Source organism: Pantherophis guttatus, chromosome 1 (assembly GCF_059756535.1).
Source record: "Pantherophis guttatus breed Tessera chromosome 1, ASM5975653v1, whole genome shotgun sequence".
Classification (NCBI taxonomy): domain Eukaryota; kingdom Metazoa; phylum Chordata; class Lepidosauria; order Squamata; family Colubridae; genus Pantherophis; species Pantherophis guttatus.
The window spans coordinates 118074082-118100351 of NC_142063.1; the positions used below are offsets into that span (position 1 = coordinate 118074082).

Genomic DNA, 26270 nt, shown 5'->3' on the forward strand with positions numbered 1-26270 from the left:
CTACCGGTTCTCCAGAACTGGTCAGAACCTGCTGAAACCCACCTCTGGTGCGAGGGCTGCAGAGACAGACCTTTTCAATTGCCTTTCTTCGGACCAGCAATCCCCCTGAGGTCTGACTGTCCTTTCTTCTATTTGGATTTAGAGAGAAAAGCCCTGTTCAAGGCACAAAAGACTGATCTATCCTATCTCATAACCTGGGAGTTGGGTGAAACTAAGTTATACTAAGGATCTTTGGCATTAAAGCTTGATTTTTACTCTTATGTTATATTGTTCCTGATTTGTATATTTTCTAATGTTTTACCTTTTAAACCTAACTTATGAAAATAAGATACTTAAGTGATGATTGGGGTGGCAGCAGAGGTGGTTTTCAGCAGGTTCTGATCAGTTCTGGAGAACCGGTAGTGGAAATTTTGAGTAGTTCGGAGAACCGGTAGTAAAAATTCTGACTGGCCCCGCCCCCATCTATTCTCTGCCTCCTGAGTCCCAGCTGATCGGGAGAAAATGGGGATTTTGCAGTAACCTTCCCCTGGAGTGGGGAGAGAATGGAGATTTTACAGTATCTTTCCCCTGCCACGCCCACCAAGCCATGCCCACCAAGCTACGCCACACTCACCAAGCAACACCCACAGAACTGATAGTAAAAAAATTTGAAGCCCACCACTGGGTGGCATATAACTGGTCCAGAATGCGGCTGCGCAGGTAATTATGGGAGCGACCCAACGCTCCCATGTAACACTGCTCCTGCGCGAGCTGCACTGGCTCCCGGTGGTCTTCCGGGTGCGATTCAAGGTATTGGTTGCCACGTTTAAAGCGCTCCATGGCATGGGCCCTGGGTATCTACGAGACTGCCTTCTGCCACCGATAGCCTCCCATCGACCGGTACGCTCCCACAGAGAGGGGCTCCTCCGGGTGCCGTCAGCTAGACAATGCCAGCTGACGACCCCCAGGGGGAGAGCATTCTCTGTGGGGGCCCCTACCCTCTGGAATGAGCTGCCCCCGAAGATTCATAGGATTACCGATCTGCGTACCTTTCGCCGTGCCCTAAAAACATTACTATTCCAACAAGCAGGGCTGGCCTAAATAATAATAATATTTTTACTATTTTAATGGGTTGTTTTATTAGAATTTTCGGCCAATTGATTTAATTGTTTTAACTTGTTTTTAATTTTTCTATTGCCATGGTTTTATTTCTGGCTGTACACTGCCCTGAGTCCTTCGGGAGAAGGGCGGTATAGAAATTTAATAAAAATAATAAATAAATAAATAAAAGACAAATATGTAAGAAAGATAAAATAGGGAAAGGCAGTGTCAAACATTACGAGTTTTAATTCTAGACATTGTCTTCTAATCTTTAGCTCTAAACATGAAGTTGACTCATGGCAATAAATCTCTTAGCCTTTAAGTCTTTTCGTTTGTTTGTTTGTTTGTTGCATTCTTGCTTCAGCTGACAAAGTGGCTACCCTACCCACCCTGCCGGAACTGTTATGATTGACTAAAACAAGAGTTCTTCTATCTAATACAGTGCTCAACATGACAAAAATGTGAACGTGATGATCAATACTTTTACCATGCGCCAAACTACAAGCTGGATTTCTGTAAAGCTCAGGTAAGAAATTTGTTGATGGGTCTGACTGGGGAATTTGCCCAGAGAAAACTGTAGAATCAATTTGCCAAACCCAGAAGGAAGGGGCAAGGAAACTGAACGACGCACACAGTTTTTAGAGTAGTTTATTGTATTTTCTTTTTATAGCTTGTATAAATCAGAAGATACTTGGAAGCCAAAGGGGGAAAAAAATGTGAATCTTTACCACTGTCTGGGACACCAGAAACTATTTACTGGTGTTGTTTGCATTGTATGCACTGAGAATAGACAAATAATGTATTAAAATTTCATTTTGACATACTAACTATTTCATCTCCCCCACCTCATCTAACTGTTTTCATTATCCTTATAAATTTACAGTTTATTTTTGTTGGCTCTAATTAAGCATAGAGTATCATATTGTCTAGTATAACTGTGGGGGGACTGAGATAAACTTGTCAACTTTAAAGGATTCTGTTTCTAATGTTTTTATTTTTCTCTTGAGTACCTTAAAACATGCAAAGATATACTACTGTCTTTTCTAGAGAAGAAATGTAGGCCTAGCGAATACCTTAAAAGAACTTCCCTGTGATTCAAGCATCTTGCCTAACATCCAAGGGAGGGAAAATAATTTTGTTTCTTAATATCTTCTGAAGTAAGAGAGCCAACCTAGATCTGTGGAAATGAAAGGGAGTTGTCACACTAGAAGGGAAAGTGAAAACAGACTCAACTCAAGCTAGCAAACATGGGGTTGAATAATGGTTGTTGAACAATTAGTTCTGTGTAGGCCAACATATATTTCTACTCCATTACGAACCCTGTTTCTACAAAGCAATGAGCCATGAAGTTTACTAAGTTCTTTTGCATTAACCTCCTGGCAGGTTGCTGAGAATCTCTATGCCTCACTGAAATATCTTTCTCCTGAGATGTCTGCTTATCTACTAGACACAGAAACCAAACACAATGACCTTCTGTAGAAAGCTACTCCAAAGAGATCTCGGGGATATGTTCCAAAACTGGGAAAGGCCACATGCTGTTGGTGACTATTAATGTGCTCATGGATATTGCTACCTGCTAGGTTCCCTACCCTTTTCCAATTATAAATGGTATTTGTTTTTAAAAAGGAAACCGGCATACGCAAAGTGCTGTTTTTTAGAATCCTTATTTTTTATTTATGCCTTTAAAGAATAAGAATTCTTTAAAAATGGATGGTACTTTCAGACCTGTGCTGTGTTAGGAAAAATATCAACATGACAATGTTCAGTTTAGGACAGGGGTCTGCAACCTTAAACACTTAAAGAGCCATTTGGACCCGTTTCCCACAGAAAAGAAAACACTGGAAGCCACAAAACCCTTCCCGTCCTTACTATTTTCTTGAGCAGCCACAAAATTAGCATATGTAGTTGAATTAAACGTTCTGTTTTCTTCTGAAACTTTTCTTCGATTTATCCATGGTTGGTCTACCAAGGGTTGAAAAGCTCAATAAATTGCGCGCCGGCGGGTGTCGCACATTGGCAGTTGTGACACATATTTTGAGTGACAGGGAGCCGCAGCAGAGGGGTGAAAGAGCCACATGCGGCTCCAGAGCCACAGGTTGCTGACCCCTGGTTTAGGATCTCCCAACAAAGATTAGAGCCCTAGCTAGAAAAAGGCATGCCAGATGTTCAAGCTGGATTTAGAAAAGGCTGAGGAACGTGAAATATTATTGCCCATGTAAGCTGGATAATTGAGAAAGCCAAAAAGAAGCATGTTTTTCATTGATTATAGAAAGGCCTTAAATTTTGTCAATCATATCGAGCTACATAATGTGTTAGAAAAATAAGAACCCCAGAATAACTCATTGTCCTCATAAGAAACCTATAAACATGTCTGAAAGCCACAATACAGTCAGAACATGGCAATACAGACAAGTTCCAGATTGTCAAAGGGGTGAGTCAAGGCTGTATTCTCTCCCCTTACTTATTCATTCTATATGTTGCATGTAGAGCCAGATTGGTCTAGTGGTCAAGGCACCAACCTACAAAGCAAGAGACAGTGAGTTCTAGTTCTACCTTAGTCATGAAAGCCAGCTGGGTGATCTTGGACCAGTCACTCACTCTTAGCCCAACTCACGTCACAAGGTTGTTGTTGTGGGAAAAACAGGAGGATACGTTGGATAAGTTCGCTGGTCCTGAGTTATTTGTAAAAATAATGAAGGCAGGATACAATTAAATCAATAAAATAAATGAAGCCGAAGGAACCACTCCTAGGAAATAAACAATAGCAAACAACTTATGATAAATCTTGCTTAGAAAACTGCAGGCAACTAGTCCAGGCAGCCACCAGGAGTCAAAAATACTGACTCGAAGTGACACACACACACATACAAAATAAATGCCGAATGTATGTCTGGGGAAGCTGGAATGGGTTTAAATTTTGGAAGAAGAAATATTAATAACCTATACTATGCTGATGACATTATTCTGATAGCTGAAAATGCAAAAGATTTGCAAGTTCTAGTAGTAAAAGTCAAGAAGCACAGTGAAAAAGTGCAACCACAATTAAATATTAAGAAGACCGAACTACCTAATTGCAACAGGTACAACAACCAATCTTAGAACTGACACCGAAGACTTCAAAGTGGGCCATGCTTCTGCCTTTTAGAATAAACCACCAACAGCAAAGAAACAAGCAGTCAAGAAATATGCCACACCCTATTGCTTGGCAGAGCAGCCATTGAAGGCTTTGGAAAAGATACTTAGATGCCATGATATGTCGATACTGCGGGTGGATTCTACTTACCTTTACTACTGGTTTACAACAGGAGCGCACATGCACATGTGCATGCACAGAAGCTTCTGCACATGTGCAGATCACCCATGATGACCTTGTGGTGGGTGGGCGGAGCCTCCCACCAGTTTTACTACCGGTTCTATAAAACCGGACTGAACCGGGAGCAATACACCACTGGTCGATACCTACATAGATTAGAATACCATAAGCAATGGCACTCCCTCTGATACTCTATGGGAGTGAAAGAACAAACATTTTCCCAATCTTTGAAGAAACAGGATGGGAAAAGCATTAATATTTTTGAACTTTGGTATTGGAGATGACATCTGAGAATAGCATTCACAGCCAAGAAAACAAACAAACAGATCACTGAACAAATCAATCCAGGATTCTTACCCAAGGTGCAAATAGTCGAGCTCAAATTATCATATTTTAGACACATTATGCAAAGGACTACCTCTCTGGAGAAGCTCTAATATTGAGAAAGTAGGAAAGAAAAGAGGAAGACCAACAGCAAGGTGGACGGATTCAGTTACAGTGGTGATGGTTACATCGATGGAAAGCCAAGTTCAGAACAGATTATCATGGAGAAAATTTATCCACAGTGTGTGGCCACTAAGAGTTGACACCAATTTGATGGCATATAATAAAAATGGTCAGGTAGAGAGAGTAATTAATATCTTATGTCAGGCTATACCTATCACTCTAATAACCATTTTGTGAATATGCAAGCCCCCATGATGGCCATTTTGTGAGATTATTTGTGATTTCCAAATCTAAGTGATCCTCACAGTCTTCAAAAATGGTTTCAAAGAGATCTGTATTGTATGTATCAGGTTTCTAGTATGCCAAATTGTCCTCAATTTGAAACACCAGACCATCCCAAAAAGGAAAAGCATTCTGGGGTTGTTGCACCCAGATACGGGCACTGAACCGGGACTCAGCCTGAAAGATCTTTCCAAGTTCCATTCCCCTCAACCCAATCCTGTATCCTATGTCTTGTAGCTTCCTTTCCCCCTTCCTCAGTCCTTCTCCTCCTCCCATTTACCAGCTTTATTCACTGGAAAAATTCCCACCAGCATCCATTGATCACTAGCTTTATGGCTCATAATCCTCGCCTCATTGACTCGGGGCATTCGGAAGAAGGAGAGGCAGGGGGAACTCCTTCTTCTCAATGATGACATACTGCAAACTTGGAATTCTTCAACCCATCGTGGCTGCTGCTCTCAGAAGCTCTTAGTAGCCAGCGTGGAAGAGGGTTGCAGAGAAGTATCAGAGAAGAAAAATGACTTTAAATACCTCTGGTTGCTAACCTCTCTCTTGGTGGCCGAATCTACAGCTGTATATTAATTCAGGCCCGGGAAATTCAGAAGAATGCTTTCCTGCTTCTCCCTACTACAATGTACCCCCATAGGGTAGACTTGGCAGTATAAGGCTAGCTGTGCCCTTTTCTTTCGGATTTGGCAGTTACTTCACCGTGCTGGCAAACATGCTTGCACCTCTGTCCAGAAAACATGCCTAAATGAACGCTGTGAAGCAGGTGGTGCTCACATGCGTGGCTAGCTTTGGTTGGGGCATCGACAGGTTTGGGACATGCTCAAGTGAGTCTGGGTCAAGGCTAAAGTGGCAGCCTCAAATGCGCCATGTGTTGGGTCAGATGGCACGTTTCCTCTTTTCACGGTGCCAGTGGAAGCAGATCCAGGAGGTAAATTTACCAGAATCCCTGTAGCTGTATTTTGGCAGCTGGTGCTACCCCAAGCATTCTGGTTCAAGAACCACAGTATTTAGAGAACGACTGCTGCTGCCTCTCCCTGCTGGTAACCTCTCTTTCCTACACATACACACCTCACACCGGGCTTTGCTTGTCACTGTAATCCTCAAAAGTGATGAACGCTGGTCGGCTGGCACCTGCGTGCGGTGCCGCTCAGCAGCCTCACTTTGTTCTCATTACTGCAATGAGTGGAGCTGTCACACTGAATTAAGGCTCTTCCTGTACGGAGCTCCAAGCCACTGAGCATGCTGTAACCTCCAGCCAAAAGGGCTTCCAGCTTCAGCTTGTATGGCGGTTGTCTCCACTCCCAGCAAGGAGTCACAGGACGTGAAAAAAAAAGCCTTTCAAAAGACTCTTGAGGACCTGTGACTCAGTCCCCATAATCTGTACACTCTAAATCTGTGGGGGGGGGAGCTTTTTGGTCCCGGCGTGTCAAATGCTCAGAAAATGCCTAACTTGACTCTGATGGTGTATCACCCTTCCCCCACCCCCCACCCCCAAACAAAAGAGAAACAGTTCTTTACATATTCATTCAACAATTCTTTATGCTGTTACGTACTACAAAAAAACCACAAATACATACAAAAACAAAATATGAGTAAAACAAATTCATTTTGGAGGGTCCAGAGGCCACGTGAGACCATGGCTCTCTCTTGCAATTTCCAGGAGGGTCCAGAGGCTGTGTGAGAACACACCCCATTCTCACATGGTCTCTGTAGCTTCCATAAACTGAATGAGAATTGGATGTGCTTTTGAGAATAGCTACCACTGCATGTTGGTGAACTCTAGCATGTCACCCAAAACATTGTGGTATGTCACATTTGACACACGTCATAGGTTCACCATTAATGCTCTAAATCAGGGGTCTGCAACCTTAAATACTCAAAGAGCCATTTGGACCCGTTTTCCACAAAAAAGAAAACACCAGGAGTCACAAAACCTGGTGGGCATGGCCAACTCGATGTCACTCACTTCCACCAGTCAAATTACCACTACCCCCAGCTACACCTACCCAGCCGGTTATTAGGGTAGAGAACCAGTTTTTTAAAAAAACACCGGAACCACGAAATCCTTTTGACATCTCTCTCTCTCCCTTCTCTCCCTCCCTCCCTCCCTCCCTCTCCCTCTCTCTCTGTATCTCTCTATGTCTCTCTCTCCCCTCTCTCTGTATCTCTGTCTCTGCCCTGGCTGCTTCTCCATCCCTCACCGTCGCCCTTACCTTCTCAGGCCAGGCGAGGAGTGACTGGGAGGGGAGGGCCAGCCAGTGGTGGGATCATCTGACAGGGAGCCACAGCAGAGGGTCCAAAGAGCCATATGCGGCTCCGGAGCCGCAGGTTGCTGACCCCTGCTCTAAATGAAGACAGCTTTGATCCTTTAGCACTGAGAAGGACAGCTAGTCCAAATATGTACAGAAGTCACCTCGAGACCCATCCAGAATTGCCTCTAGACCAGATGGGCAGCACACAAATCAAATAAATAAAATATATATATATTGTAAGTGGCTCAGGAGAGGAATCTTTGTCCATAATTGTCCCAGAATGGAATGCTCCAGCAGAGGCAGTTTTTCCTGTCTCTCTATGGTGTGATAGAAAAAAGACCCAGCTCGCCATATTCTTAAAAAGTCAGGATCTGAGATTTTGGACTAGATTACTAGATCTGAGATTTTGGACTAGTCAAAGGCTCAGCTTAATCGCCCAATTCTTACTAATTTTCCTCCCACCAAGAACAGAATAAAAGTACTTCAGTTCTGTTGCTGCTCTTTGCTGAAAGAGACATTCATTTTAAAATTGCTTTTATTTTAATGTTTTTAATTAATATAATAATTCTTTATGTATCCATTAACTGTTTTTTTTTAGCTTTGTTGTGCACTGCCCAGAGTCACTGGTTGTGAAATGGGCACCTATATAAATTTGCTAAATAAATAAATAAGGATCAGCACCATCATCCTCACCCCAGGGGATCATGGGGGAAAGCACTCAAAACATCACTTCCAGTAACTCTTCAAGCCCAGCTTTAAAAGCCATGATTCTAGCAACAATATTTGGTGCCAATTTGGGCAATAGGTGGCAATGCAGCTGAATGAGGAATGATAAATTGGTGCAGTTAAAGAAAGCTATGCACTTGAATTAAATGTGTTTCCCTCCATTTCAGAGCAAACTTGCTTTCCTGCAGGGTATTCATAGTAGACATTTCAGCCCTTCTTTGCTTGGTTGATTCCATTCATAAGTAAAGAAGGCACACACGCGCACGCACACACACACACACACACACCAGGGATAGGTTCTACTTACCTTTACTACCGGTTCACAACAGGGCTGCGTGCGCTTTGCTACTGGTTCGCTCACGCATATGCGCTTCTGCGCATGCACAGGAACTTCCTGATTTATTTATTTATTTATTTTATTATATTTCTATACCGCCCTTCTCCTGCGGGACTCAGGGCGGTGTACAGCCAGGATAAAACATAGCATATAAAATTTAAAAACATTTTAAAAAACAATTAAATAATATTGGCCCAAATTTAAAACAACCCAATTAAAACCGAAATTCGATTAAAAACTAAGAGGATGGGATCAAGCCAGTCCAGCTAGATGGAACAAGTGTGTCTTCAGGGCCCGACGAAAAGTCCGGAGGTCTGATATCGTGCGTATCTCAGGGGGCAGGTCATTCCAGAGGGCAGGCGCTGCCACAGAGAAGGCTCTCCCCCTGGGGGTTGCCAGCCGGCACTGCCTGGCCGACGGCACCCTGAGGAGGCCCTCTCTGTGTGAACAAACCGGTCGGTGGGAGGCTAACCGCGGCAGAAGGCGGTCTCGCAAATACCCTGGCCCTAAGCCATGGAGCGCTTTAAAGGTGGTGACCAACACCTTGAAGCGCACCCGGAAGACCACAGGAAGCCAGTGCAGCTCGCGCAGAAGAGGTGTTATATGTGAGCGCCCCGTCGCTCCCATAATCCCCCGCGCGGCCGCGTTCTGGACCAACTGCAGCCTCCGGGTGTACCCCAAGGGGAGCCCCATGTAGAGAGCATTGCAGTAGTCCAGGCGGGAAGTGACGAGTGCTTGAGTGACCGTGTGTAGGGAGTCCCGATCCAGAAAGGGACACAACTGGCGTATCAGGCGAACCTGATAAAAAGCCCCCCTGGCCACGGCTGTCATATGCTCTTCTAAAGACAGCCGTGCGTCCAGGAGGACGCCTAAGTTGCGAAACCTCTCTGTGGGGGCCAGTGATTCGCCCCCAATAGCCAGCGATGGCACCAGCTGGCTATATCGGGACGCCGGAAGCCACAGCCACTCGGTCTTGGAAGGGTTGAGTCGGAGCCTGTTTCTCCCCATCCAGGCCCGCACGGCCTCCAGGCACTGGGATATCACTTCAAGGGCATCGTTGGGGTGGCCTGGGGTGGAGATGTATAACTGAGTGTCGTCAGCGTACTGATGGAACTCCACCCCAAAGCCACGGATGATCTCGCCCAGCGGCTTTACATAAATGTTGAACAGAAGGGGCGAGAGGACCGACCCTTGTGGCACCCCACAAACAAGGCGCCTCGGGATCGACCACTGCCCCCCTGTCAACACGGATTGCGACCGGTCAGAGAGGTAGGAGGAGAACCACCGCAGGACGGTGCCCCCCACCCCCAGCCCCTTCAACCGGTGCAACATGATACCATGGTCGATGGTATCAAAAGCCGCTGAAAGGACCAGGACCAGGATAGAGGAACAACCCCTATCCCGAGCCCTCCAGAGATCATCCACCAACGCGACCAATGCCGTTTCCGTGCTGTACCCAGGCCGGAAACCGGACTGGAGCTTGTCCAGATAGATGATATCGAGGTCAGTGGGCGGAGCCTCCTGCCGGTTTTACTACCAGTTCTATAGAACCAGTCCGAACCGGGGGCAACCCACCACTGACACACACCTCACCTAAAGCCAGGTGTTGGTTTCAAGCCCTGAGAGTTCCCCTGGCATTTGTAAATTGTTCAAAGGGACATCAAAGTGTAATTCCCTTTAAACATGATCGGCCCCAAACTAGTAAAAGAACAGACATCTACAGAAAACAGAAAACTACATCTGTGCCCTCTGACAGAGAAGAACTTAAAAACTCATTGGCTAGACCAGGGGTCAGCAACCTGTGGCTCTGGAGCCGTATGTGGCTCTTTCATCCCTCTGTTGTGGCTCCCTGTCACCGGTTGGCACCACAATTTTGAGAGGACCATCTGGTTTGGGGGAGGGGGGAACGGGAAAGCACGGTGCACCAGAAGGAGACACTATGGCAAGGGGTGGGTTTTCCAGTCAGCTCCACAATTGATAGGACTTTCAGTTAGGACAGGTAGACGAAAAAGGATGCTGCGCTAGGAGGAGTGCAGCATCTATGGTGGGGGGAACCGGACTTCCAATCAGCTCCAGAATTGAACAGGGGCTTCCGGTTAGGACCTTTGTGGCTCCCGGTGTTTTCTTTTCTGTGGAAAATGGGTCCAAATGGCTCTTTGAGTGTTTAAAGTTGCCGACCCCTGGGCTAGACTCATGAAACATGTTATATAGTGTATGCACTCATTTTGATTAGTGATGGCCCAAACTATTTAGAGAAAATAGTAAATGGACTAACCTAGGACATTTCCCCACTGGGTCTTTGCACTGCTCCAGAATCAGCTCCCTGGCAGTTGGAGCTGCATTAGGAAATCGGCATTGGGAAATCCCAAATCAAGGAAAGGAATGGAGATCCAGCATGTCACCATCAGAATCCTACAACAGGAATGGGATGGGGTCTGTTTTAAAATAAGTAAAGGGTTTTTTTTGGGGGGGGGAAGCAGGGAAACAAGCACAAAGATATCTTAAAGGCACCTGAATCACCAGCAGCCCAAAGGGAGTGAAAGCCATTTTATTTAGGATTTATCCTAGTCATTTCACTGTTATTTCAGCCTTGTGCAAACTGCTAGAATTACAGCTGGCTGAAGCCGGCTAGCATTGTTGTATTAATCTAGTTGACTGTTGACATGGCGATGGCCTGTACTCCAGCTTGTTGTTTACATTTAAATAGTAATGTAAAGACTCCGTCAGAGTCAAACAGAGCATCATTAATTTTCCATAAGATTACTTTGCCATTTCCTTGACATTTCGTATTCCAAGCTCCGTCCAGCTGTTTGAGGAGAGAGGAGCAGGAGGGCAGCAGAGGAAAGTGATCAAGGATTGGAGACGAAGGGGAATGCATTGTAGGAGATGACCAGGCTGAGCCCGAGAGAAGGGTCAAATGCATCATAAGTCGTGAGTCCCTGCATCCCACAATAAACCTTTATATTCATTTGAACTGCCTGAATTTCCTGATTTCCCCGGTCTTTGACATGCATGCCCCCATTGGTTTAAAAATCCACAATTGGTTTCCTGGGGCAGTGATGGAGAACAAAGCATAACAGATGTTTATGTACCTTGAGACTATCCTTAGACCAGTGGTCTCCAACCTTGGCCACTTGAAGACTTGTGGACTTCAACTCCCAGAATTCCTCAGCCAGCAAAGCAAATTCTGGGAGTTGAAGTCCACAAATCTTAAAGTTGCCAAGGTTGGAAACCATTGCCTTAGACCAGGGGTCGGCAACCTTAAACACTCAAAGAGCCACAAAGGTCCTAACCGGAAGCCCCCGTTCAATTCTGGAGCCGATTGGAAGTCGGTTCCCCCACCATAGAGTCTCCTCTTAGCGCGGCACCCTTTTTCCTCTATCTGTCCTAACCAAAAGCCCTATCAATTGTGGAGCTGAACAGCAACAGAGAGCCGCAGCAGAGGGATGAAAGAGCCACATGCGGCTCCAGAGCCGTGGGTTGCTGACCCCTGCTTTAGACTATGTCAGAATGAGATGGTAGTGGGGGTGGGTGGAATACTAAATTTAATACAGGTAGTCCTCGACGTACAGTAGTTCATTTAGTGACCGTTCAAAGTTACAACAGCACTGAAAAAAGTGACTTATGACCACTTTTCACACTTATGACCATTGCAGCATCCCCAAGGTCACGCGATTTACATTTGGATGCTTGACAACTAACTCACATTTATGACGGTTGCAGTGTCCCAGAGTCACATGATCAACTTTTGCAACCTTCTGACAATGAAAGTCAATGGAGAAACCAGATTCACTTAAGAACTGTGTTCCTAATTTAAGAATTGCAGGGATTCACTTAACAACCATGACGAGAAAAGTCATAAAATGGGGCAAAACTCGCTTAACGAATTTCTCACTTAGCAATATAAATTTCTGGCTCAATTGTGGTCGTAATTTGAAAAACTACCTGTATGAATATAATTTCACGATTTAAGGCAATTTTGCACGTGGGTTGGGGACAAGATGGAGGTAACATCATGGGATAAAAGAGAAAAGTGGGTGTGGCAAGGGCATGATTAGGGTCAAATGACATGGCCTCTGATTCTATCTTGTTTTCTGCAACAAAGAGGCCAGAATGCAAAGTGCTAGGGGACTGGGAGGTGAGTATACAAGCAACAGCTTTATGGATAGTGGAAGATAGTATTTTCTTTTGTTTCCCTTTTGTGTGGAATGAAACAATGATGATATTTCTTTTACTCCAGATTTCCTCCCTCCCACTCGAGGCAACTTTCAGTATCCTATTCCTGGTACTTAATTCTGGGCATTTGTTTTGAATATATGTCATTTTCTCCTCAATGCAGCCATTTCTGCAGCCACATTGAAACTGTGAATAAAGCTATTGGGAAAACTCACTGGTTGTGCAGCTGGCCGTGGTTCTCAATTTACAACCATGGAAAGTGATGATGAACTCTGAAAAACTTATGACCTGGATTTGAAGTTCTGACATCCACCCCCACTCCCACCCCCCAGGCATGTGACCCATTTTGGGCACTTGGCAACTGACCCACATTCATGGCCATTTGCAGTGTCCTGTAGTCATGTGACCACAATTTGTGACTTTTTTTCTGGATTCCTCACAGCAAACAAAGGGTTTGTTTACCGACTGTAGTGTTCATTTTATGATGGCCAGATTTGCTTAATAATCAGTGCAAAAAAGGTTGAAAATTTGGCCTTGGTCAAATGATGACCTGCTTTTCAAGCATCGAGACTTACAACCGAAATTGCAGGTTCAATTAGTCATAATTCGAGGACTACCTCTAAGAGATATTCAAATGCATTACTAAACTAACGGCTTAGCAGCCTGCAGCAACTATTCAAATGTTTTTGCAAAAGACTAGACTAATGCACTCAATAAGTTCTGGAAACATGGAGAGAAACAAGCTAGAATGCATGTCAGTCATTTATTTTATTTGTGTGATATGGAGGTGAGTAGATTTTGTTGCTCCAGATCTACAGAGGTTTTGCATATGTAAGGGGCACTAATCAAATGATTTTTTTTTTTTTTTGCCCTGTTGATTATCTGAACACGGATTGGCTTGTGGTTTTTCCTACTTGTCCTCTGCCTTTTAACAATCAGTAAAGACAGGTCAATTTCAAGCTAGTTAGTGAGGAATTGGGGAATGGAAAGTCTGTATATGAAAGTATCCCTAATAACCCTGTTGGCATCTCCTGCAAACTAAACTACTGAATTCTGTTGTTCGCTAAAAAAGAGAGCTGGGACGTAGTGCTTAAAAGTTGAAATGTAGACACAGAAAATGATCACCCATCCTAGGTCACTTCAACCAACCAACCAACCAAGAAAAGAATTTTCACTGATTTGTAATGATATTACATTGCTACCATGATATCTCGACTTTAAGATGAACTTAGGACAAGACTCAAGGTGCTGAGGGGAAAGTGCCAAAGGAGGATGTATCATATTCATTGGATTTTGCTGTTGTATATTGATTTGTTGTTGCTGAGTTAAAAGGACAAACACTTCTCATTTTAAATACAGAGTGACTTGCCTGAGCACAAGGCCCCAGATAAGGTTATTCTTCACATCTCTTTTCATCTATGCATTTATGAATCCTACTTCCTTTTAGAATTTTCCCAGGAGAGTTCTATTCTTTTTGCTTTATAAATAATCTGCAGGACTTCAACCACTCTTTTCCCCATCCCCCAATATTAGATTGTCTTTTACTACTAGCTGTTGTCCTCAGGGAAGTGTATTGTATTAGTGGTTAAGTGCGATAGCTGTTGAAGGGCATTATCTATCTTACATTTTATCTTGCTACTGTGGTATTATGAGTATGTGTGAAACCGCTGTCAATGCCTACACTTCTGAATTGATAGGATGTGGATCACGATATACTGACTTGCAAGACAAGTCTCTAAACAAGTTCTTTGCTTGCATAGAATGGCATGAACATGTTTGGGGTAAAATTGGGCTTTGGTGGCATTTGTGACATCCTAGCCAACTGAATCTCATTCTTCTTACTACTTGCAGGGGATGGAATGGGACAATTCACTGCAGCCAACTTGCCATGGTCAACCCGCCATGGTTTACTTGCCATGGCCAATTCGCCATGGCCAACTCACCGCAGGATAACTCACTATGGTCAACTTGTCATGGGACAACTCATTGCAGGACAATTCAACAATTCAATTTATTTCAAATAATTTAAAAAATATTTTAATTCTCGTCATTCACATTTTATTTTGTCCCTCCTTTGACATTCTTTCTTTAATGATTCTATTCAACTATTTCTTCAATATTAGTGTAACTCTTGTCCCATGGCAAGTTGTTCCACAGCAAGCTGGCCATGGTGAGTTGGCCGTGGTAAATTGTACATGATGAGTTGACTATGGCGAGATGTCATAGACCTGGCAAGGGTTGCTGCAAGTGGCATATCTACAGCTAGGGCTGGTAAGACTAAGACTTTTCTATTTCATCAAGCTGGCCTGGCCTAAATCTTCCCCCTTTTTAAATGTGGAAATTTTAAATTTGTTTTAATTATAGGGTCATGGGTAAGGCGTTTTAAATTGGGGAGCCATTTTGGATTTAATTCTGTTTTAAACGTATTTTAATGTTTATATTGTATGTTTTTAATCTTGGCTGTTCACCGCCCCGAGTCCTTCGGGAGAGGGGGCGGTATAAAAATCTAATAAATAAATAAATAAATAAAAATAAACTGCAACTACCCCTTCTGTTTATTACCAAAAGCATTATTTGGAAAGCTATGATTGACCAAAGCCATGATAAACAGTGCAGGTCACACTTCTGAGCTCCTCTGGTGACAACCATGATTTATGGAAGCCTGTGTCTTGGACAGTAAGGTGAATATATAGTAAAGGGAATGAAAGACAAGGTAAAGCAGGAAAAAGCACAGTTAGATGAGAGCCTCAAAAACAAAGAGATGAAAGCTTTAATGAATGAAAAACTGTGTATTAATCTATATATGAACATGAAAGAAGAAAGCGCATGGGTAGAAAGGTATGGAGAAATATGTCAATAGTCTTGCTGTATGTTAATTTAGTAATATTTCCTTGCTTTTTCTCTTATCTCCAATGAATTTGCTTACTACTTCTTACTGTTTTTCTATACTATACATAACATTCCTTACTCTGAGAAGGAGTTGGTGATGGATATGTATATATGCAATATTTGGATTTCTCACACAGTACAAAATATCTATTCCTAAACCTTTTTATCTTTATATTACATTCTCTCTTCCACACCAAATATTTACATGGTATTTTCAGAAATTGTATGAAATGTACATTAGTCCTAATAGCTACAAGCTTGCTTATGCTGTACTCAGGAACACTATAACTCTCGCCTCTTTAAAACAAAAAAATATTTTAAAAGCTGTAGAATATTGCTGTGCAATATTTTCCCTTTCTCTTTTTACCACAGTTAGAAATAAAGGAATTTCTAAGTCTCCCTCCCCCTCGAGCCCCAAAAATTCAGATTGTTTTTTTTTCCTGACAAAGTAGGACTATGAAAAATTATGCGATATTCTATTTTACGCCTATAATGGCAATTTAAGACAGATTTAAAAAATTAAAACTAAAACAATGTATTCACTGGTTCTAGCAAAAGGGGGAAACTAAACTAAACCCATTAGAATCTAATGGAAGTTAAATTGCTTGCTCAAAAGCAACTTGTGTTCTTGCACAGATGTGGAACTACTGAGTTCCATATGCCATCAGCAAACTCTTTTTTTTAATTATTAAAAACTAGCTAAAAGTGTGACACTGACTTTCTATTTCACTTTCAGTGTTATAATTGGTTTGTAGTGTGTATTCATGAAAGATACGAAGTTGATAGAAACACAGGATTTTTCTAGCTCTCCCTTCTTCTACAAATGGAATGGGGATGAGGTGGCTCAGTGGCTAAGATGCTGAGCTTGTCGATCAAAAGGTTGGCAGTTCAGCGGTTCGAATCCCTAGCGCCGTGTAACGGAGTGCGCACCCATTACTTGTCCCAGCTTCTGCCAACCTAGCAGTTCGAAAGCACGTAAAGAATGCAAGTAGAAAAATAGGGACCACCTTTGATGGGAAGGTAACAGCGTTCCATGCGCTTTTGGCGTTTAGTCATGCCTGCCACATGACCACGGAGACGTCTCGGGATAGCGCTGGCTCTTCGGCTTTGAAACGGAGATGAGCACCACCCCTTAGAGTCGGGAATGACTAGCATATATGTGCGAGGGGAACCTTTACCTTTTTACTGATATATTAGAAGAGTGGCTCCCAACCTTTTCTACACCAAGTACTACACTCATAAGAAATGTTTGATTGTTTATACCCCCACAAAGCAATTGTGGGTCCTGACTCACACTAAGGGACACAAGTCATTCTTTGTCTCACCCCCTGAAATTCCATCCCTGGGGATATGGACACCCCAGGCTTGGATTCCCTGCATTAAAACATATAAAATTATAAATGGCAAACAATGTGCCACGTATATTAATGGGTGTCCTCCAAACCTCATTTGCATTTGAGAAAAATGTAAACCCAGCAGAGATATAGCAGTTCCTCAGAAATGACATAGATCTTTTGCAGATCTATCCTTGATTTAGCATAAGGGTAATAATGTAAATTAAATGAAAAAGGAAATTCTGTGGCGGTAAATCCCTCTTGGGAGTCAAAATCTGCAAGATGTTAGTTGTAGCATTATAATCAAAGCACCCTCTGCCCCCCGCCCCCGGTTGCATGTATGGTACCATATCTGACACTTTGCAAATTCCCCCCTTCTCCCATTCATGCCTATATTTAGTAGAATTATGAAGTGAACATGACTGTGGATGGGTAGAAAACACATATAGGAGAGTGATTGATGAAAAATATAATCTAAGAAAGGCATTGTATAAGAGAAAGAGTTGCGACTCAAAGGTTATGATTTTAAAGGATAGTAATTTTGACGTAAATTTTAAAAATTGTTTTGGAAATGGGTGTAGGAAGGTAAACAAGGAGCCTTTAGCACAGTGAATGGGATTTTAAATTAAAGCAGTGTAAAAAATTGGGATGAAACTAAAATGAGGAAACTATGGAAGAAGTGTTTTAATGAGTTGTTCGGGGTTGCTAGTGATCAACTAAAGAATGAAACTGAAATGAATATTAGAAACATTAGTTCAAAAAAATCTCATGAAAAAAATACAATAAATCCTGGAGAATGTTGAAAAATATAACTGCCAGCATAGACTATATAACTGAAAAGTGTTAACAATATAATACAATACAAAACACAAGCAGTATGACTATGTTTTGCTCATGGAGTAGTGCACCTTGTTTAGATACAAAGAATGTATCTATGCTAGATCATTATTCTTCCCCTATACCCGTGATGGTGAACCTATGGCACGCATGCCACAGGCGGCACACAGAGCCATATCTGTGGGTACGCGAGCATTGTCCTAGCTCAGCTCCAGCGTGCACCAGCCATCTGATTTTCGGGCCCACCGGAAGTTGGGAAATGGGCCGTTTCTGGCCTCCAGGGGGGTGGGGAAGGCCATTTTCACCCTCCCCAGGCTTTCTAGGAGCCAGGGGAGGGCGAAAAATGGGCCTACCTGACCCACCATGCCATCACGTGCCAAGAGCAGGGGGGTCACACACACATACACGAAGGGGGGGCGGGACGTATTGAATTACGTGGGCACACGCGATAGAAACCAACTCCCCCCCCCACGTTCCCCCTGCTTTTGGCACGCGACGGCAAAAAGGTTAGCCATCACTGCCCTATACAAAGAGAACAGTAGCAAATATTAGTGCAAATATTGAGAGATTGGTTTGTTATGTTTGGCTGGGAAGACATTTGTCTAAATTCTTACTGAAAGGATTCAAGTAAAGTGATACTGAGCAAAATTTGGAAAGTGAAAGGTGGTTTCAGATAGGTTTTTTCCTTAAAAACCTCCAGTGATGAAGCACCTACAACTTCTGAAGGCAAGCTGTTCTACTGGTTAATTGTCTTCACTGTTAGAAAGTTTCTCCTTAATTCCAAGTTCTTCTCTCCTTGATTAGTTACCATCCATTGTTTCTTGTCTTGCCTTCTGCTGCTTTGGAAAATAAGTTGATCCCCTCTTCTTTGTGGCAGCCCCTCAAGTATTAGAATACTTGTGGCTGCCTTGGTGGCGCAGCAGACTAAAGCACTGTTAAGTAACACCAGCTGCCTGCAATTACTGCAAGTTCAAATCTCACCAGGCTCAAGGTTGACTCAGCCTTCCATCCTTCCGAGGTAGGTAAAATGAGGACCCGGTTTGTGGGGGCAATAAGCTGACTTTGTATAAAAAAAGAACACTGCTGGGGGGGGGGGGCGAAAGCCCTACTAAGCAGGTATATACAAAAGTATGAAGGCTATTGCTTAACGCATTGTAAGCTGCCCTGAGTCTCCAGAAAAAGGGTGGCATATAAATCGAACCAATAAATAAATACTGCTATCATGTCACCCCTAATCCTTTTTTTCTCTAGACTGGCCATGCCCAATTCCTACTGCCGTTCTTCATATGTTTTTGTCTCCAGACCTTTAATCATCTTAGTTGCTCTTCTTTGCACTATTCCCAAAGTCTCAACATCTTTTTTCGTGTGTGTAATGTGGTGACATTTATGGATGAAAGTATATGGAATGCTGATATTTGAGGATGATAAAGTGCTTTTGTATGCTGGCAACACCATAGTGTTGGTTGAGAACCGAAATGATTTTTCTGGATATGTTACATATATTGTCTGATTTTCAGAATTGTAGATCTGAACATTAATGTAGCAAAGATCAAGGAGTTGCGTTTGACAGAGAAAATTGGGTTGAACAATTGCAGGTTATATATAAATGTCAAAGACTCAGAACAGGTTTTTGAATTTGTGCGTTTTGATAGAATGTTTACTAAAGAAAGGAAAATGGATACAGAAATGGTATACAAATGCTGTAGAAAGGGAATGACCACAGTATGTGATGTATTGCAAAGAATGAATGCTTGTCAAGAGAAATGAAAATGACTGCATAAGAGATGATTATTCTGCCCACTTCGCTATATGGGAATCAGAAATAGATATATGTATCAGGAAAAACATAAAAGTTCAGTGCAACTGAAATAAGGTAGCATAGCAGAAAATGGCAGTGCATGCAACTGGTCGGCATCTGGGATAACAAACCTTTATTCTCTAAAGGGGAGGACATGGAATAACCCATAATTGCTCCATACAGATGCTCCCCCACCCAAGGAGAATATAAAACAGCAGTCTCTGGTGAGTTTTAAAGCTGAGGGAAAGTCAGTTTTGACCCCTTTGCAGTTTGGAGCATCAAACAAGCACTGGATTTGCCCACCTCCATTCTTAAAATCACTTCTGGAAATGGCTTGCTAGCTGCTCCTTCAATGTTTAGTGAGAGAAGTTTACATTTAAGAAATTTAAGAACTTTAATTTTTTTTTTTATTCTGAAATAAACAGCAAATGGACCAATCTGATTTTATGATCTTTTTTTGTGGTAATCACTATGAACGGAATCCATGGTTCGCTAGAAACTGTTTTTGTACTGTAGAAAACTGGAAATAAATGCCACTTTTTGGCAAAACTATCATAAAACGTCACATGGCTGTGGGATACTGCAAACAGCCATAAATACAACCTGGTTGCTGAATGCCTGAAGTATGACCGTGTATCTGCTGGAAGGCGGGGGGGAGAGATAACCATTGGAATTGGATAGGTTCATCATAAATGACAAACTTTCTTATCTTGGACTTACAAAAATGATATGTCATATTCATGAAAGTTCCTGGAAAAAAGACAAAGAGAAAATGAAAAGAAATCTGCTTTTGTGACATTATTTAAAAGGAATAAACATCAAAAATTTAAAGTCAAAAAGAAAGAATATAAAGTTGGCTTATTCAATCAAGGTTAAAAGAATATGATGTCATTTCTAGTAGTTGTTAATGTGTTTTTCCTGACCAGGACTGAATGATGTTGTTTTAAAGATTTGATTACAGGTAAGATATAGGAAGAAGAGATTTTTTTCCCCCTTAAAATATAGGTGTTGTTATTTCTGGTATCTTTTAAACTTGCAAAGCAATTTCTGAGAGAAGATGAAGAAAAATATGATAAGAAATTAACTTTGCTGGACGCTATTTGAAAGGATTAAAGATTAAGATTTTTAATATGTTGCTGTTTCTGGTGGCTTTTAGTGGATTTTTTTTTATTAAGTTCAAATGATAAAGCTTTAAAGATTTGTTTATAGATAAGAGTGAAGATATTGGAAGAAGACACTTTTTTGCTGTGGTTTTATAGAAAATGTTATGTTACTGTGTTAAAAGGAAAGAAAGGATTATAAAACTGATTTATTTGTTTAAGATTAAAATATACTGCATTTGCTGTTGCTTCTGGTAATTCTAAATGGACTTTCACTGATTAAGATTAAATAATGAGGCTTTGTAATTTGTTTATAGATAAGAGATGAGATATGGGAAGAAGAGACCTTTGGTTGAAGTGTTGAAGAAGGAATTAAGTTATTGAAATTGCTGGTACTTGTCTTGGGGAAGTTTTTTCTTTATATATCTCTTTTCTTATATTTTTTTTCTTTCTTTCCACCTTTTTTCCTCTTTTAATTTTTACATTTTTCTTAATGCATATTATTTTTATTGCTGTATTTTTAAATAAAGATGATTATAAAAAATTATATTAAAAAATAAAAAAATCCCCTCTTCTATCATAGCTGAAACGGTCTTAATACTTTTAAAAATGGTCATTCTTTTTTACAACAATAAAACAAGTATTCATAAATATTTTGTGCCAAAATGAAGGGGCACATGAAGAAATTATTGAGTAGGCACATCACGATCCATATCTGTGGCGTTGAACTGACCTGGCGTGCTGATCAGCAGGAATCTAGTAAAACTTAACAGTATTAATTGGATCTGAAGCTTTGCAAGCAGAGATAATAGAATGGTTGATCTGCAGCACATACAATGTCATGCTGGGGTAGGTCAAATTTTTCTCCCCTCCCTTCTTTAGGTGTTTAATTCCCCTTCATTTGTAGGACAGGCATCTCATCCAGATAGGAAGGGACAAGTTAAACAGCAAGAAGAGGCAAAATCTGGCATTTACTCCAAGAAGCAGAGGCATTCTTTCTGTCTCTAGAACAGGGGTGTCAAACTCGATTTAATTGAGGGCCGCATCAGGGTTGTGTTTGACCGGGGGGGCAGGGTGGGTGTGGCCAGGATGGGCAGGCCAGCTTGACGTCACTCGTGTCAGGGTCGCCTATGGTGGCTTGAGCGCTCTGCCTGTGAAAACAGAACTCGGGAAGACCACGCATGGCCGCCCTGAGCTCCATTTTCACTGGCAGAAAATGGCAGGAGGCCGTCGTGGCTGAAAATGGAGCTTGCGGGGCAACGCACAACCCTCATGAGCTCCATTTTCACTGGCAGAGAGTGGCAGGAGGCCATCGTGGCTGAAAATGGAGCTCGTGGGGCAACACACGGCCCTCGTGAGCTCCATTTTCACTGGCAGAGAGTGGCAGGAGGCCGTCGTGGCTGAAAATGGAGCTTGCGGGGCAACGCACGCCCCTCATGAGCTCCGTTTTTGCTGGCAGAGGCACTGCAGGCCAGTCCTTCCCTGTTTCCAGGGCGGCCCCATGACCAGATCTAAGCATCCCATGGGCCAGATCCAGCCTGCATGCCTTAAGTTTGACACCCCTACTCTAAAACCCATTGTAAGGAAAGATGCACTTTGGCAGAGAGAAGGAGACCATCACAGATTTATTTCCTCAGGCAGAAGAACTGGCTTCACTTTATATGCAGAAAATAACTAATCCAAATGATGATGATGATGATGATGATGATGATGATGATTTAAACTAAATTGTTCTGCAGCTGCATCTGGTACTCTGCCAGCAATGTAAGCAGCAGATCTCAGTTCAAGTATATCCCAACTATCCAATCAGAATACAATATGTCATCATCGTTAGAACAAATCAAAACTAGAACCAAGTTGGATTGTTTCCCCACCTCTGGCCCCAGCCCTGTTGCTATCCAGAAAAGGAATGTATCATCCAATATTGTTGCATGGCGAAATGACTGAAACTAGCACAAGTTCTTTATGAGCGTAAGCAGATCAGCGACACAAAATGTAAGAAGCAGGAGCCATGAACCCACAGTTTGAAAACCTAAGCACTAATTCCCATATCATATTGGGGAGTGAGACGGATGGAATGATATATTCTCTGTGATTAGCTCCATAATTAGAGGGATGTCAAAGCACTTGCATTTTCTTAAAGAGTCATAATTACCCAGCAATTATGGTTGAGCCCAAAAGGTGATCTGCCACTTGAAACAAGCAAGCACATCTTGTGGCAGACAGGAGAACTAGAATGATAGACAAGAAATATTGCTTGTTCCGGGAAAGTCCACAGTGGGTGATTCTTTCACAAGAGCTTAGTTGTCAAAGCGACACCTTCTTTCTGGTGCTCTGAGGTATCAAGATAGGTACAAGAGCCCTTCACTCACCTTAACACCTGAAAAATATTCCCCAAGCCATGAAATTAATGGCCCCCCATTTGAGCATCTACTCAACCCCTACTGTTTAAGGACATTTAAGGCATTTTGAAATGGTTCTTCTTCCGAGTGGCATCTCTTTTTGGCAGAAGGTACAGAAATTCATACATTTACTTCACCTTCTCACTATTCATGGCCCAGAGAAAAAAACATACCACCCCTCCCACAAACCCTGATGGCCATTCCGAAGGTTCAAAACCCCCATAATCAGACACCGACTCACCGTTTTGAAGTCACTGGTATTGCAGGATTCACTGCCAAATCTACATTTAATCAGCATTTGGTCCATCTGGTGCCCAGCACGATTGTAGAGTTCCCCAAAGTCAAAGGGCAAGTTTCTTTCCCCTTTGCTTTGCTGCAGCTTCTGGCTCAGGACCTTTACAACTTCTGCATCTGCTTTTTGAGGTGCAACAATCTTGTCAGAACTGTCCAAGAAACCCAGGAACTCTCCAGCCCAATAGAGGTCTTGGCCAGAGAGTTCTGAGAAGCGCAGGAGGTTCACATTGCAGATAGTTACTGCTGGGAAAATCAAGCTATGGACAGTCTCTTCTTCCAATTTGGTGGCATGTGGATACTGGAAGTAGAATTCCATTCGATCATTGTAGACGTAGAAGAGAAAGCCAAGCGAAGCCAGGAAGGCCATTGTCCACAGAAAGTTGTGGGTAGTATAGTGACCATGATGGAAAATATGACTGATGCCATGCAGCGTTGAGCTACTAGCGAACTCTTCCAGGTGGTGGGCGGATGGCATAACAGAAAGTGGCTGCACCACTTGAGCACCATCTTCAATATGTCGATCTTCCTTGGGCGGAGTGGAGAAACTGGGCATCTCTTCTGGCGACCCAGGCCCAGGCATAATTTGATACCTTCTTAAGAACAAGGAATAGGTACAAAAAACTCTGCTGAGGTTTGCAGTTTGCTGTTGTTCGACTCCAGGGCTACTGAACTTTGAAGAGGGCCTTTCTCTCTCTCAAGCCATGAAGCTGACTCACAGTAGGATGCTAACAGCCGCAGGGGTGGGGAGTGTCCTGGCCCCATGCCTTGCTGTGGCCCCTCCTGGGAATTTGAAGCCAGTAAAACATGCTCATCCTGGGCAATTAGCACGGCCAGATCCCGGAAGAGCTGCTGCCAAGAGGGGGAGCAAACACTTTCCTTAAAAACCACAGGCTGAGTCCATCTCAGTCCACAAAGCTTGGGCTGCTGATTAGCGAAATATATCGATTCCCACCAGCACTTAATAAAAGCAAACATATCCAGATTTGAGGAATTGTCCAGAGGAGCAGGACTTGCTTTGCCTGAGTCTTTCAATGCAAGAAGGTTCAGTAAATATCTGAACTGGGAAGGGAAGAAACACAGTCTAGTTCGAGTCTTCATGAGGGGGAATTTTCCCCTCCTGACTTCAAAGTGGAAACTCTAACCCCTTTTAGGGCAGAAGGAAGTAATATGGTATATGTAGGCACTAGGAATCTCCAAGCACAGCCGCTGGTGTCCCCTAAACACTGTAGCATCTGATGTAAATAAAGAAGAAGTAAAAGATTATTCTAAAAGCATTTAGTAGGAAATTGCATGCCAGGAAGAAAAGCACTGGACTATAGCATCCTAATTGTTTGCAGAAATGCTTTTAGGAATCATCAATGGCATCCTGAGAGTACACAGATGCTTCACTTCTAGCTATGCCCATCATGGCTGCCAGTTTATGTACAGACAAACTGTGCATGTCAACCATTCTTTGACTCCACACTATACATACTTTCCAAATGCCAAATAGGCTCTCAGCCCAGAGATATTTTTATCCCACTTTTTAAGGATAGATTTTTTTTTTTTAGGATTATGGGTTTAGCCTGGATTATTTCGACATATAGACCATGAATCAAGGAAACAGCATAGCATTTTGCAAGCTACAGCCCCACAGTTTTGGCAGTGAGTCCCACTCCATACCCAAATCAGCCCACGATCTGTCCCTAGTTTAGAAGCCTGCTGCCTGAAAACTAAAAATCTGTCATACTCTGCTAGAGAGAAGTTCCTGGGCTCCAGCATGAGTCCAAAAGCTTGGAGACTGTACTAGAAAGTCAACACTGCAACCAGAGTGGAACAGATCATCCAGATGCCTGTGAAAGTTGCAGAGAAAAAGGGACATCTGGATCCATTGGTCCCACATAAAGCCAGCCATAATCCTGAGCCAAGCCCAACACCAGTGGTGGGTTGCCCCCAGTTCGGACCGGTTCACAAGAATCAGTAGTAAAATCGGCAGGGAGGCTCTGTCCACTGACCTGGACGTCATCATGGGTAATCTGCGCATGCGCAGAAGCTTCATCGCGTGGGCGCGATGCAAACCAGTAGTAAAGATAAGTAGAACCCACCCCTGCCCAATACCAAAGGTTCCACCCATCAGACTTAAAAGAAAGGACCCTGAGATGGACAAGTGGAAACTAAAGATTCTCTTCAAAGCCTCAGAAGACAATTGGAAAGACTATGGGGGGAGGGTGGAAACTCATTGTAAGGGGGTTGTTTTCCTCATAGGTTTGCCAGATAAATGGATTCATGGAGGGGTGGCATTTGGGAGTGGTTGGCACAGCAAGTCCTGAACACCTCAGACTTTTGTCTGGTGGAAGGGAAGTCTGCCAAGGATGTTTGTACTACCTATCTTGTAGGAGTAGCTGCACATCCACACACCATTCAAAACCACACTGAGGCTATCCCCTTCACCTATCTCCACACAAAGCTCCCCCTAGGCTGGTTCTTGCCCTCTGGCACTAAGGCTAGTCATACCTCCCTGCCAATTCCACGGGGGGGGGGAGGAACCATGCACCCTTGGGCGATTAACAATCCTTATGTCCTGACTGTTGTGGCTCTGTTACCTGAGCCTGTGTTATCGGCAGGAGAGGACTCCAAGAGTAAAGGAGAGGAGTTGACAATGCCTCCCTCTCCAGGACCCTCCTCTCTGGCAATGCCTTCAGTGTCTGCCGAAGGTCAAGAGATAGGCCCGGGGCCAAGCACGTCCACGCAGCCACAGGTGGACAGTAATGAGGAAGATGAGTCTTGGCTGGATCCTCGGCAGCGTCGCAGAGATAAGCGCACACAACAGAAGAAGAGGCATGCCAGGGATTAGGCTGAGTCATTGGACCACACCCCACAGGGTATAAAAGAGGGTGTGGTGGCCGGTTCAGCTCTGTGACAAGCAAAAAACGGATATCGGACGACCTTCTTTGTATTTACTGGACTTTGTTGATTATTATGTATTGGCTTTGTTCCCGGACGAAGGGAGAAACT

The 26270-nt window shown here is 43.0% G+C and overlaps 1 protein-coding gene across 4 annotated transcripts in view; it reads right to left on the reverse strand.

The window, feature by feature from the left end:
* Positions 1–23990, reverse strand: part of ASIC4 (acid sensing ion channel subunit family member 4) — a 277599-nt gene extending 253609 nt beyond the window's left edge. For all 4 annotated transcript variants that reach the window (XM_060687856.2, XM_060687855.2, XM_087883772.1 and 1 more), the window contains exon 1: positions 23224–23990. In XM_060687856.2, coding sequence (XP_060543839.2) covers positions 23224–23856 — 633 coding nt within the window. In that variant the 5' untranslated portion in view covers positions 23857–23990. The remainder of the gene's footprint in view (positions 1–23223) is intronic.
* Positions 23991–26270: the final 2280 nt, after the last annotated feature.